Raw genomic sequence first — 13,155 nt, forward strand, 5'->3', positions numbered from 1 at the left:
AAATAGCTTCAATATTGAAAGAAATATACTTCACGTTTTTAAGAGAAATTATGCTATTTTTGTTATTTTCTTATTCTTTATCGCATGACAAGGAACAAACAATGAAATAGAATTTCAATAATTAGATGCTCTTTAAATATACATTGATATGAAATCATATATCATTCTCTCTCTCTCTCTCTCTCTCTCTCTCTCTCTCTCTCTCTCTCTCTCTCTCTCTCTCTCTCTCTCTCTCTCTCTCTATATATATATATATATATATATATATATATATATATATATATATATATATATATATATATATATATATATATATATATATATATATATATATATATATATATATATATATATATACATATACATACATACATACATACATATATGGAGAGAGAGAGAGAGAGAGAGAGAGAGAGAGAGAGAGAGACAGACAGACAGACAGACAGACAGACAGACAGACAGACGGACGGACCGGCAGGCAGAGAATTTAATGAAGTCAATAAGCAACATGTAAATATATATGTAATTATTATAAATGAGATAATCTACGTGAAGTATTAATATACCAAGAAAAATCAACCTTCAGGGCATCTTTCACCTGATACAGTTGATTTTTTCTTTATTCATATGCATATGTACAGTATATTTACATGTGTATATGGTCTTGTCCAGCCATATGGTCATCCCATTTTTTTTTTTTTTTTTCTATGAATAATGTCTACAGTGTGTATAATAGGATTGTAAAAAGAGGCCTTCTGCAATGAACAGGCGACATCTGGCAGTTCTTCGGGACAGCCGTTACTCTGCCACAGAAGACTATCCCAAGCAGCGGGAAAGAATTACAGCAAGTTATCTGTTGTGCTTTGGAACGTCACCTTGGGCAGTCGCAATGACGCTGGTAAGTTGCCATGTATGTTTAAAAAGGGCCACTTACCACTGTACTGGTGTGTTATCAGTAAATTTTCTTCACTGACATAACAAGAAATTTGATTAGTCATTTGTTAACTGTTTCCAGTAAGGCTTTAACTGTATAGGTGGTTTGTGGACGAGTCGAGCGTGAACCAACTCGAAATTGCCAAGTCGAGCGTGCTGGAGCCAGGTCGAGCGTCAAAGCAATGGTACGATTTAAGGAATTTTCCCTAAAAACAGAACACTTGACATTCGGGGAGAAAATTCCCTAGACAACATAATTGAAGCTGATATTTTCATGAATCATGATTGTTGTGTCATGCTTTCGAATGCAGTAAAATAGAATATCAAATAAAGGTATACTACTGTAAAGCAGTATATCAAAAATAAAGCTATATTCTTCCTCTATAAAATAGTCGTGGCATACCGTACCACGAAGATTTGGATGGTAAATCATACATAGAATTAGATAACACCGTTTTTTCGGCTTTGGTGGACTTGGGTGAGAGGTGTGGAGCTGTCTTTAGAGCAAACGTATGGCTGGATCAGGTCCTATATATATATATATATATATATATATATATATATATATATATATATATATATATATATATATATATATATATATATATATATATATATATATATATATATATATCAGGTCAGAGGAATAATTATTGTCTGGTTCCGCGTAATTCTTGACACACATACACACACACACACACACACACACACACACACACACACACACACACACACACACACACATATATATATATATATATATATATATATATATATATATATATATATATATATATATATATATATATATATATATATATATATATATATATATATATATATATATATATATATATATATATATATATATATAACTTTAAAAGCAATAATTTGCAACGGAAATGTTGTAGTCTATTATACCATCGATCAAGGGACATCAATCTGGGTAATTTTTTGGGGGAAAAAGATTGGTTACGCTGACGCTCGGAGTTGGTATGCCGCTCGAGTTGGTATGCTACTCGAGTTGGTGCGCTCTTGACTTGTCTAGATAGTGTGTAAATTACACGCAATAATGATTACTTAATGCCGTGCAGCAATATTCGAGTACTTAGCGTGCCAGGGAGGTGGGACGTTAATTTCTTAGAAAATAAGGCAAAATACAGCATATGTGTAGAGAGTATTTTCGACTTTGCATTTCTTGAACTTGTAATGTAATTAATCGCTTTACTAGCTTTTTACTGGAATGATTGTAACGTAATGAATCAGTTTACCACTTTTCACTTGTATACCTGTAAATAGCATAATGGTGGTTGTAAGTAGCTACGTTTAAATGTGTGTTATCGGAAGCTCGAACCTTCTCTTCGAAGCTCCTATTAGGGTTTGCTTTATACTAGCAAGAGTTGTTTTCATATATTGGAATCTTGTACTGGGCAGAAGGGAATAAGAAAAGTCGGCAGAAACACAGATCGTCTCACTCCACCTTACTACAAGCTATCTGGGCATTCTGAGGCTCCACGATGAGTGAAGATAAGAAGACAGTTTTTGCCAGCCCAAGTGACTATGCTACCTTAGACCTGCGCCTCATCCCAGAATTTGATGGCCAGTCTCATCCAGTTGTGGAGTGGCTGGAGAAACTGGAGCACGTGTGCAAGTTGCGTGGGATCACTGAGCTGCACAATTTCGCACCGCTACGACTCTCCACTGGGGCGTTCTAAGTGTACCAACAGTTTTCAAGTTCGGATAAAGAGAAGTACGAAAGTATCAAAGCAGCGCTCATCTCTGCCTTTGCTACTGACAAGTTTTTGGCATACGAGCAGTTTGTCGCCCGAAAGTTACGTGATGGTGAGCCGGTTGATGTATACTTGGCCGACTAACGCCGCCTCGCTGAGCACTTAGGTGGTATTCCTGATGAAGGTCTAAGTTGTGCGTTCGTGGCCGGCATTCCTGAAGCTGCTCGTTATGTCTTGAGAGCTGGTTGTCGCTTGGAAACCATGAGTATCTGCCAGCTCCTGAATCGCGCCCGAGCCGTCCTGGCGGATGACAGTTTGGGTGTTGGGTCACCACCACACGTTTCCTGTCTCACTCAGCATGCAGCGACTCCTGCCTGGTCAGATGATGGTGCTGTGCGCTGTCTTTCCTGCAACCAGCCAAATCATTACGCCCGAGACTGCCTGGCTGGACGTGGCGCACGAAGAGGAGGACGTGGTAGTGTGCGTTGCTACAATTGCGGCCGACGAGGACATCTAGCTTCAACGTGTTCGGGAAACGCGCAAGGAGAGGCGAGCTCAGCACCAGCCTCCTCTCTACATCACCAGTGAAAGGCGCGTTACCGACTGTGAAATTGAATGTTAACAACGTGAACTGCGAAGCTCTAGTGGATACTGGTTCTACGAAGTGCATTGTGTGTGCAAACCACCTGAGCGGGTGTATGATGGGACTCGGGTGTTAGGCATCAGAGTCTGGGGGGAGGGTCGCGGCCTCGTTTGGAGACGCGACAATGAGATTGGTGACTACCGGAGAAGTTAACAAGGCGGCGTGTATTTTCAGTCTGCGGCCAGTTAACAAGCCATCTACCTGTCTGTGGCTGGCTACGGGTAGCAACATCATACATCAAAAGACGTGCTAACGCAGCTTCCTCTTCCTGCGACGATGAAATCACGGATCCCGGCCTGCTTGCGATGCTCACAGAAACCCTCGGACGTGTAAAGAAAGCTGACCCAGCCCGGGGACGGTGGGACGTGGCAGGAGATGAAGCAGCTTTGTGGGTCGACGCAAGCTCTCTTGCGTTGGGAGCAGTGTTGGAGGTGAATGGCGAAGTGATCTAGGATGCTTGTTGGTTACGCCGCAACGACTGTACGCACATAAACCTTGCGGAGCTAGATGCTGCTATCAAAGACCTAAATCTCGCCGTCTCCTGGAATATGAAAAAAACTGGCTCTAATGACAGATTCCCGTACAGTATACCATTGGCTTCAGGACACTTTATCAGGAAAGGCACGTTTGAAGACCAAAACCTGTAGTGAAATGTTGATTCGGCGACGATTGGAAACTTTTAAAGCGGTAACCGTGGAGTTTAACTTGCACCTTGAGATCAAGTTTGTGTCTTCGAGCATGAACAGAGCCGACGAATTGACGAGAGTGCCAAAAAAGTGGATGTCTTTGACAAATGATTACGTGTCCTGTACGGCTGTCACCGCCGTGTCTGACCAGGACATCGCAAATATCCACGAAACAACTGGCCATCCTGGAATCAGACGCACGCTATTCTTCTGTAGAAAACTTTACCCTGGTGTTCAACGTGAGCAAGTGCGTAATGCCGTGCTACATTGTCGGGAGTTCCAGTCAATTGATCCTGCGCCGGCGAAGTGGCAGAAAGGGGAGTTAGGGGTCCCCAATATCTGGGACAGAGTTAGCATGGACATTTGCCACGTTCACAATGAACATTACCTGACACTGATCGACTGCGGGCCGACGCGTTATGCCATCTGGAGAAAACTGAGACGTCAGGACGCGATTTGCGTTATTGAACAACTGGAATCTGTGCTTTATGAGCGTGGAGCACCCCGCGAATTGCTAACCGACAACGCTGCCAGCTTCCGTAGCTCGACGTTCAACAATTTTGCAAGTCACTGGGGCATGGCCGTCAGGTACCGGTGTGCTAATGTTCCATCGGGTAATGGGATATCAGAGAGGAATCACAGAACAGTCAAGACCATACAAGCACGAAAAAGTTGTTCTGTGCCGGAAGCTGTATACAGGTACAACACCCTGCCACGGGGGAACGATGCTGGGTCTTCCCCTGATAACATGATATTCTGTTACGAAGTTAGACCGCTTGGTATTGATGGAGTCTCCCAACATGATCAAGCGTCTGAGGAACACCATCGCTTTAGCGTTGGTGACCGTGTGTGGACTCGTCACCCAAGTAAGCGATGCAATTCTCGAAGCTTAGAAGGCACTGTGACCCGGATTGTGTCTGCCCAGAATGTGGAGGTGGATGGAGTGCCTCGTCATGTACGGGACCTGAGGCTCGCAACGGCAAAGTTACGTACCGATAACCATCTCTCAACAGAGGAAACAACGGCTGAGGATGATGAAGAAGAGATGTTCATCACCGTGGATAACTCTACAGCGAGTGTGGGAGAAGAGGACCAAGAGGAGGAAGAAGAAAGCGACAGTCCAGGAAGACCACTTCCACGACGTAGTTCGAGAGAAAGACGTCCCGTACAACGTTTACAATATAGTGATCTTTAGGATCAAGGAGTGTAATGTAATTAATCACTTTACTAGCTTTTTACTGGAATGATTGTAACGTAATGAATCAGTTTACCACTTTTCACTTGTATACCTGTAAATAGCATAATGGTGGTTGTAAGTAGCTACGTTTAAATGTGTGTTATCGGAAGCTCGAACCTTCTCTTCGAAGCTCCTATTAGGGTTTGCTTTATACTAGCAAGAGTTGTTTTCATTTGTTGGAATCTTGTACTGGGCAGAAGGGAATAAGAAAAGTCGGCAGAAACACAGATCGTCTCACTCCACCTTACTACAGAACTATCGAACGTACCTTAACTCACGGGACACCCTGTACATGGTAGGTGGCTTCAAAACATGACAGAAGGTGGAAAATACAGTAATTCCCCAACTTACGAACATAATGGGTATCAAGAGCTTGCTCATCAGTCCATTTGCTCTTAAGTCCAAAATTTGGTCCCCTATGTATTATTTATTTTTTTAAGTGTTTTAAAGCCCTGTTTATATTAAAAATACATCAAAACCAATAAGTACAACATTCCTAGTGCACTATCCTAATACGACCCAAAATGTCTTGACACTTCCTTCAACTTTTTTTTTTCATGAACTTCTGCAACATTCGTGGTCTTAGATCTACTTTCAATCTGTAGTACACCACCTCTCCTCTACTAAATCTCATCTTCTTTTCCATTTCCTCACCGAAACACAGCTGCCTGCGACAACTGACAGTAGCCCCTTTTCTATTCCCTTCTACTCTCTCTTTCCTCATTTTTGTTCCAAAGCTGGATGTTGCGTCCATGTGTGCAACGACTTTCGTGCCCATGTTCTTGAATCTTCCAAGTTTTCCACCATCTGGCTTCGACTCAATAGTCACTCTCTAACTAAATTTATCTGTGCTTTCTATCTCTCTCCTAATTCCTCTGACTATAGGAAATTCCTTGACTATTTGATTTCGAAAGTGAAGCACATTTTGTCCCTCTATCCTTTCGGGGAGATCTCCATCCTTGTAGATTTCAGCGTTTACCACCACCTTTGGCTTTCCTCTCACTTCACTGACCATCCTAGTGAACTAGCCTTCAACTTTGCTATCCTCCATGATCTAGATTCTAGAGCAAGTAGGGCAACATCCTACACTTATTCCTGACCGTCTTGGAGTAACGCCCAACATTCTTGATTTTTTCCTTACCTCAAATCCTTCTGCTTATGCTGTTACCCTATCCTCTCCATAGGGCTGCTCCAATCAAAACCTCATATTCGTATCTTGTCCTATTTCTCCAATTTCTCCTCAGAATCCCACAAAGCGGAAGTTCCTCTGGCGTTTTGCCTCTGCTAGTTGGGGGGACCAGAGGATGTATTATGCTGATTTTTCCTAGAATGATTACTGTTTCTGTTTCAGAGACCCATCTCTGTGTGCTGAGCGCATAACAGAAGTGATAGTGTCTAGCATGGATGCGTACATTCCTCCTTTTTTTCTCATCCTAAACCTTATAAACCTTGGTTTAACACACCCTGTTCTTCTGCTATACATGATAAAGAGGTTACCCACAAAAGGTACATGAGCCTTCCATCACCTGAATTTCATGTACTCTATATTTCTGGACAGAATCATGCCAAGTTTGTTCTTTAACTTGTCAAACACTCCTTCATAAGTAGAAAATGTCAAAATATTTCAAATTCAACTTCCCTTGAGACTTCTAGTATCTGGCCAAAAACATCTCCAATAACTTTACTTCTTCATCTTTCCCTCCTTTATTTCATTCTGATGGTACCACTGCCATCTCATCTGCCTCTAAAGCTGAATTCTTCTCTCAAACCTTTGCTAACAACTCCACCTTGGATGATTATGGGCTTGTCCCTCTCTCCTCTTTCCTCTGACTATTTCATGTCTTCAATTAAATTTTTTTGTAATGGTGTTTTCCATTCCCTCGCTGGCTTAAATCCTCGGAAGGCTTTTGGACCTGATAGGGTCTCTCCTATCGTTCTCAAATATTGTGATTCCGTGCTTGCACCTTACCTAGCCAAAGTCTTTCAGTTATATCTATAGACTTCTACCTTTCCTTTATACTGGAAGTTTGCCAGAAGTTTGCCTACATTCAACCTGTTCCTAAAAAGGATGACCGTTCTAATCCCTCAAATTACCGACCTATAGTTTCAATTTCTTCCTTGCCTAAAGTGTTTGAATCTATCCTCAATAGGAAGATTCTCAAACATCTGTCACTTCACAATCTCTCTGATCGCCAGTATGGCTCTCGTCAGGGTCTCTCTACTGGTGATCTTCTGGCGCTCGTTACTGAGTCTTGGTCATCCTCTTTTAGAGATTTCGTTGGAACTTTTGTTGTTGCGTTACACATACCAAAAGCTTTCGATTGAGTCTGGCACAAAGCTTCGATTCCAAAACTGCCTTCCTACGGTTTCTATCCTTCTCTCTGCAACTTTATCTCAAGTTTTCTTTCCAAGCGTTTTATTGCTGTTGTGGTAGATAGCCACACTTCTCCTAAAACTATTAACAATGGTGTTCCTCATGGTTCTGTACTGTCACCCACTCTCTATTATTCATTAGTAATCTTCTTAACCAAACTTCTTGCCCTATCCACAAATACGCTGATGATACTACCCTACATCTTTCCACGTCCTTTCAGAGACGACCAACCCTTCAGAAAGTCAGCAGATCACGCAGAGACCCCACAGAACGCCTGACTACTGATCTTTCTAAGATTTCTGATTAAGGCAGAGAAAATCTATTAGTGTTCAATGCCACAAAAATTAAATTCTTCCATCTATCAACTTGACACAACCTTCCAGACAACTATTGCTCTTCTTCAATGACACTCAGCTTTATCCTATACTCAGTCTGTTCTTTACTCATAACCTAAACAGGAAACTTCGTATCCCATCTCTTCTAAAATGTTAGGCGTTCTGAGGCGTTTCCGCCAGTTTTTCTTGCCGCTCCAACTGCTAATTCTGTACAAGGACCTTATTCATCCTTATATGGAGTACTCTTCGTATGTTTTGGAGGGTTCCACTCATACAGTATTATTAGATAGAGTGGAATCTAAAAGTTTTTCGTCTCATCAACTCCCCTCCTCTGACTGACTGTCTTCACCCTCTTTCTCATCGCCGAAATGTTGCATATCCTTCTATTCTTTATCGCTAATTTCATGCTAACTACTCTTCTGATCTTGCTAACTGCATGCCTCCCCTCCTCCTGTGGCCTCGTTGCACAAGGCTTTTTTTCTTCCTCTCATCCTTATTCTGTCCAACTCTCTAATGCAAGAGTTAACCAGTATTCTCAATCATTCATACCTTTCTCTGGTAAACTTTAACTCTCTACCTGTTTCTGTATTTCTATCTTCCTACGACTTGATTTATTTTAAGAGAGAGGTTTCAAGATATTTGTCTCAGACTTTTGGCTAACTCTATTAATGATTTAGGGAACTGGCAATCAAGTGGGCCTTTTTTTTATGTTTTGTTGCCCATGGCCAGCTTCCCCTCTTCCATAAGAAAATAAAGAAAGAAAAAAAGCAATACTTTTAATACTGTTTAATGGTGATTTATGCAACATTACTACAGAAATATTTCATTTATGAATTTATTGTAGCTGTAACGTAAGCTGAACGTAATCGATAAGATGGTGGGTAAGTCTTGCCGAGGTCGGAGAGGTTCAGCAGCCAGAACACAGCACACATGCACATCAGCCACGTCACGTTATACCACTTCATACTGAGGAATATCAATAAATGTGGATAAGTTGAAAAGGTGTCTATATATTGCATTGTATCAGAGATGAATAAACATCTCTTTATTTAACGAAGTATTCATATATCGGGATCGGGGTTGAACAACTGATGTAGCTACACTACCAATAAGTAGTTTACCGACTCACATTTACGTTACAATGTATTTTCAAAGGCCACCTGGTAATGTTTTGTGTGTTAAAAGAATCTTCCTATTGAGGATAGATTAAAAAAATTTAGATAAACAAGAGATTAAATCATATAGGACAGTAGTTTGAGGGATTAGAACGGTCACTCTTTCTAGGAACAGGCTGAGTGTAGGCAAACTTCCAGCAAGAAGGAAACGTAAAAGTCGATAGACATAGTTGAAAGAGTTTGGCCTGGCAAGGTGCAAACACGGAAGTGCAGTTGTTGAGAACAATAGGAGGGACCCCATCAGGTTCATAAGCCTTCCGAGGTTTAGGACAGCGAGGGCATTGGAAACATCATTACGAAGAACTTTATTTGTAGGCATGAAATAGTAAAAGGGAGGAGGAGAGGTAGGAACTAGCCCAGAATCATCCAAGGTGGAGTTGTTAGCAAAGGTTTGAGAGAAGAGTTCAACTTTAGAGGCAGAAGAGATGGCAGTGGTACCATCAGAATGAAATAAAGGAGGGAAAGATGAAGAAGTAAAGTTATTGGAGATGTTTTTGGCCAGATGCCAGAAGTCACGAGAGGAGTTGGAGTTTGAAAGATTTTGACATTTTCTATTTATGAAAGAGTGTTTGGCAAGTTGAAGAACAGACTTGGCATGATTCCGGGCAGAAATATAAAGTGCATGAGATTCAGGAGATGGAAGGCTCAAGTACCTTTTGTGGGCAACCTCTCTATCATGTATAACACGAGAACAGGCTGTGTTAAACCAAGGTTTAGAAGGTTTAGGTTGAGAAAAGAATGAGGAATGTACGCCTCCATGCCAGACACTATCACCTCTGTTATGCGTTCAGCACAAAGAGATGGGTCTCTGACACGGAAACAGTAATCATTCCAGGGAAAATCAGCATAATACCTCCTCAGGTCCCCCAACTGGCAGAGGCAAAACGCCAGAGGCACCTCCGCTTTGGGGGATCCTGAGGAGGAATTGGAGAAATAGGACAAGATACAGAAATGAGATTGTGATCGGAGGAGCCCAACAGAGAAGATAGGGTAACAGCATAAGCAGAAGGATTAGAGGTAAGGAAGAGATCAAGAATGTTGGGCGTGTCTCCAAGACGGTCAGGAATACGAGTAGGGTGTTGCACCAGTTGCTCTAGGTCATGGAGGATAGCAAAGTTGAAGGCTAGTTCACCAGGATGGTCAGATAAGGGAGGGGAAAGCCAAAGCTGGTGGTGAATATTGAAATCTCCAAGGACGGAGATCTCTGCGAATGGAAATGGGGACAGAAGGTGCTCCACTTTTGAAGTTAGATAGTCAAAGATTTTACTATAGTCAGAGGAGTCAGGGGAGAGATAGACAGCACAGATAAATTTAGTTAGAGTGACTATTGAGTCGAAGCCAGATGGTGGAAGACTCAGAAGATTCAAGAGCGTATGCACGAGACCAAGTTAAGTCGTTGTGCACATAGGTGCAACATCCAGCTTTGGAACGAAAATGAGGATAGAGAAAGTAGGAGGGAAAAGAGAAGGGGCTACTGTCGGTAGCCTCAGACGGCTGCGTTTCGGTGAGGAAGTGAGGAAAAGAAGATGAGGTTTAGTAGAGGAAAGGTGGTGTTCTACAGATTGAAAATTAGATCTAAGACCGCGAATGTTGCAGAAGTTAATGACGAAAAAGTCGCGGGAGATGTCAAGACATTTAGGGTCGTCACCGGGAGACCAGTCAGACCCGGGGATATTTCTGGTCCCCTCCACAGATAGGGACTCCGAGGCGGAATTTGGAGTCGCCATTTTGAGTTTTGAATTTTAAATGAAGGGTGCGTGTGCGTGGTTAGTGCATGTAGTTTTATGTGAAAAAGGAGAGTTGTCTTCAGAGGGCAGGCTGTGACTGCCCCCTTGAGTTGTGAGACACAAAAGGAAACGTTCAGCGAGATCACAACTAGCTTTAATGAAAGTTCACAGCACCCCTTGAACAAGTGCTATTAGATCTCACTGGGAGTAAATTGTCGTTTCGGCAAGTGTCTACTATTTCGTCCTCCTCCTCCTGAAAGTACTTAGTACTTTCAGTCCCCCAATCCTACAATTCATTTGAAGGAATGACATCACTATCTAATTCCTTCCTTGCTGCATTGTAAAAAAAATTAAAAAAAAAAAAAAAAAAAGGAAAAAAGGAAAAAAATCTTTTCTCTTTATTTTTTGCATTACCCTATTACATGGAAACCTTGAACCAAATGAAGTCCTATCTTTGATTTGCTTAAGCCAAATCAAGTAAATCGGAAATTGTGGAACACTTGCCTTTCTCGAACACCTGTTAATTTCTGAACACCTGAGCATATTCATGTACGATTTCAAGTATGGAGAGCACGAAATAACGATCGCTCAAGCCAACACTAGTCATAACCTTCCACGCAAGAAATTAACACGCTCCTCGTCACTTACTAAAAGCTTTAATGGTAAATAGTTTTTGCCGCTGTGCCGTTAGCTATTCCAAGGCTTTCATCACCGCTGCCCAGCGTTTTTGTGTGTGATAATTTCACAAATGAGATGACTCACCTATCCCATTCCCTTGAAAATGTGAGGTGATTTGCAGTGGCGAGAGACAGTCAGAACATTGTCACATTTGTTCAGAGTGATTGAAAGTATCTGTGGTCCTCTAAAGATTCGTATGGAGTGTATTTGGTTGATTTACTGAATGTGTCGTTGCCACTAAGTCATGTGGCACTGATTGTGTCAACTTATGAAATTGTTACGATAGTTCTGCCACTCTGAATAATAGCAGTACTGTTAATGACTATCACCTCCTAAGTAGCTGTGTGCGTGGTAACACTGTGTAACTGCTGCGCAAAGTGAGCGTGAGAAATGCTCGCCTCTCAGGTAGAGTAAGGGCTGGCTGCATCTCAAGAAACGTGCACCAATACGTTATGTTGACAGTTACATTCCCTATGTGTAAAGCTATATCCGTGACCATAGTGCCGTGTCTTTCGAGGAGAGGAATTCTATACACTATAACAAATTTGAAGAAATCTGTTTTTTCACAGAAAATTACTGTATGTAGGGTGGACAGAGGGTGAGTGTATTGGTGTGAGTCGGTGTGGGAGGATATGAGTGTCCTGTATCTTTTTCAGCAGAAAGTATGAGCATAATTCATGTATCCACAGTTTTTGCCGTAACGACTAACAATATGTATATCTATAATACAGCAGGGAAGAGTGAACCCCAGCTTTGAGGATGAGGACGTCAAGAAACAGAATGGGCAGCCAATGGCGCCACAACAGCAGCAACAGTCATCACTGCAACAAGAGGGGACGACTGAGGTAAGTCAACACTGAAAAGAGAAATATCAAACATTTATTCATGTAAGAAATTTAAATGACAAAGCCTCAATTATCTTAATATTCTCTGTCTTCTCACATGTTGATATATAAACCAAAGTAAGCGTTCTTTACCAAGGAGAGAGAACAACCGCAACGACAACAATGGAGCAACAAGCGAGAGTTTTTGCTGTCATGCATCTCTATGTGTGTTGGTGTGGGCAATGTGTGGCGGTTCGCGTTCGTGGCTTTAGAGAACGGTGGGGGAGCGTTCCTCATCCCCTATCTGATCGTGTTGGTGTTTATCGGCAAGCCCTTGTACTACATGGAGTTTATTCTGGGCCAGTTTCCCTCGGCTGGTCCCGTCGATATGTGGGCCATCTGTCCTGCCTTTAAAGGTGCGGCTTGATTTTTGATAGACTGGCGAGAATTTAATGTTAACGAACTATATAACATGTATTTTCACCACATATTTGTGCCTGCAGGTATTGGCTACGGACAGGCCTTGTCCACGTGGGCAGTGTCGACATTCTACGTGTCGTTGATGGCGTTGTGTTTGTTCTACTTTTTCGCCTCCTTCAGTAGCGTATTGCCCTGGGCTGTGTGTGGTCCCTGGGCAAGCAGTGGTTGTGTACCAGTGCACACCAACACTACGCTTCCCGACGGACAGGAAACAATATCATCTGCTGAGGAGTACCTGGTGTAAATTTTATTTTATATTCTTCATTCTGTCTTATTTTTTTTCTCTCATCACTAGCGGTTTGGATTATGTACGTACAAATAATGTGCATGTTT

The 13,155-nt window shown here is 41.9% G+C and overlaps 1 protein-coding gene across 3 annotated transcripts in view; it reads left to right on the top strand.

Moving 5' to 3' along the window:
- Nucleotides 1-780: 780 nt before the first annotated feature.
- LOC123517647 (sodium-dependent nutrient amino acid transporter 1-like) overlaps nt 781-13,155 on the top strand; it is a 41,505-nt gene continuing 29,130 nt past the window's right edge. Inside the window, exons 1-4 of one of the 3 annotated variants that reach the window (XM_045277950.1) lie at nt 781-898; nt 12,250-12,363; nt 12,500-12,758; nt 12,846-13,062. In XM_045277950.1, coding sequence (XP_045133885.1) covers nt 890-898; nt 12,250-12,363; nt 12,500-12,758; nt 12,846-13,062 — 599 coding nt within the window. In that variant the 5' untranslated portion in view covers nt 781-889. Of the gene's footprint in view, nt 899-5,441; nt 5,525-11,395; nt 11,503-12,249; nt 12,364-12,499; nt 12,759-12,845; nt 13,063-13,155 lie in introns of those variants that run through there. The other 2 variants (XM_045277952.1, XM_045277951.1) reach the window with 2 other exon arrangements.

The sequence above is a fragment of the Portunus trituberculatus genome, chromosome 42 (genome assembly GCF_017591435.1).
Source record: "Portunus trituberculatus isolate SZX2019 chromosome 42, ASM1759143v1, whole genome shotgun sequence".
Lineage (NCBI taxonomy): Eukaryota > Metazoa > Arthropoda > Malacostraca > Decapoda > Portunidae > Portunus > Portunus trituberculatus.